Raw genomic sequence first — 1,429 nt, 5'->3', positions numbered from 1 at the left:
TCCTGAAAATCCCCGCCCAAGTCCACATTTTTAGCGGGCTTCCAGATATCTCCGCTGTGCTCTTATCAGTTTTCAATTTTTACCTACATTAAGGTGCCCACGGACCTGGTTCCTGTCCCTTTTCAGCCCTGGTACCGGACCACGGACACCTTGGACTGGGCCGGCAATCCCAGGCTTGCACTGCTGACCCAGGGTCTTTGCGGGGAGTCCCCATGGCGCAGCGGAATGCACTGGACAGGGCCTCGGTACCGCCCGCGTTCTGTAAACCCGGGGCTGTGAGCTTCGCGGACGTGGCTGTGTACTTCTCCCCTGAGGAGTGGAGGTGTCTGCGGCCGGCGCAGAGAGCCCTGTACCGAGAGGTGATGCGCGAGACCTATGGTCTCCTGTCCTATATCGGTGAGAACCTTCCTGGCCGCCTGTGTTCGCGCCGCCTGTGACACCATGGGTCCTGCGTGGCAGCAGAGATCCCTGAGCACGGGCGGTCAGAAACAACTAGGTCGTCCTCCTGACTAGTGGGTTTGCTATCTTTCCCTCTAGAAGTCGGAGGCGCCAAACCAGCGCTCATCTGCTGGGTGGAGGAAGAGTCCGAAGTGTGGGGACCCTGTGCCCAGGATCCAGAAGTGGCCATGTGCAAGACAGAATTCCACTCAGGTGAAGGACTGGGTATTTGCCTGGGGAAACTTTGTGTTGCCAGTCTGTGTGGTGTCTTCTAGTGACTGCACTTACTGCCTCGCAGTTTGTTCCCTGTTTTTCTGTTTCCTGGCCAAAGCCATAATGGCTGGCCTCTGGATTCATCTGGAAAGGGGCTGTGATTGTTCTGTCCAGTGGTCTCACGTCGTATATACAGGGTCACTAGGCTGTACAGGTTGTACCTCCTCGTTCCCACTCCTCTGCTGCCATCACTGTGGCTGCCTTCTGGAGTCTCCTTCAGCTCTTGCTGTCCACCTCTGACAAGTGCTTAGCCAACTGCACTTGGGAAAGGGGACCACACAGACCCCTTTCTTTTTTTTTCTTTAAGTTTCTTTCTTTCTCTCTTTCTCTCTTTCTTTCTTTTCTTTCTTTCTTTCTTTCTTTCTTTCTTTCTTTCTTTCTTTCTTTCTTTCTTTCTTTCTTTCTTAAGAGGGTTTCTCTGTGTAGCCCTGGCTGTCTTGGAACACACTCCGTAGACCAGGATGGTGGCGAACTCAGAAATCTGCCTGCTTCTGCCTCCCAATTGCTGGGATTAAAGGTGTGCACCACCAAGCCTGGCCCCAGACCCCTTTCTTTTTGCTGCATCTGGACATCTGCGCACTGCGCATGCTCAGATGCTGTGGCCTCTCCACTCCTGTGTCCAGTCTGTCGCCATGTGGGGCTGTGGAAATTAAGGGGCAGTAGAAGTCAGAGTCTGAGCTTTGTCATGGTCTCCCAGCAGATTGCAGGCCCGAGAAGG

At 54.0% G+C, this 1,429-nt stretch overlaps 1 protein-coding gene across 1 annotated transcript; it reads left to right on the top strand.

The window, feature by feature from the left end:
* Positions 1-1,428, top strand: LOC110298071 (zinc finger protein 764-like; the record flags this gene model as incomplete). Its single annotated transcript, XM_029479588.1, has 3 exons — positions 1-396; positions 538-651; positions 1,412-1,428. Coding segments are annotated over exons 1-3 (315 nt in total), but the record flags the coding sequence as incomplete, so codon positions are not given.
* Between the last annotated feature and the right edge of the window lies 1 nt (position 1,429).

This window comes from Mus caroli, chromosome 7 (genome assembly GCF_900094665.2).
Source record: "Mus caroli chromosome 7, CAROLI_EIJ_v1.1, whole genome shotgun sequence".
In the NCBI taxonomy this organism is placed as follows: Eukaryota; Metazoa; Chordata; class Mammalia; order Rodentia; family Muridae; genus Mus; species Mus caroli.
The sequence above is the reverse complement of the archived record's forward strand: the minus strand, read 5'-3'. Positions and strand labels throughout refer to the sequence as shown.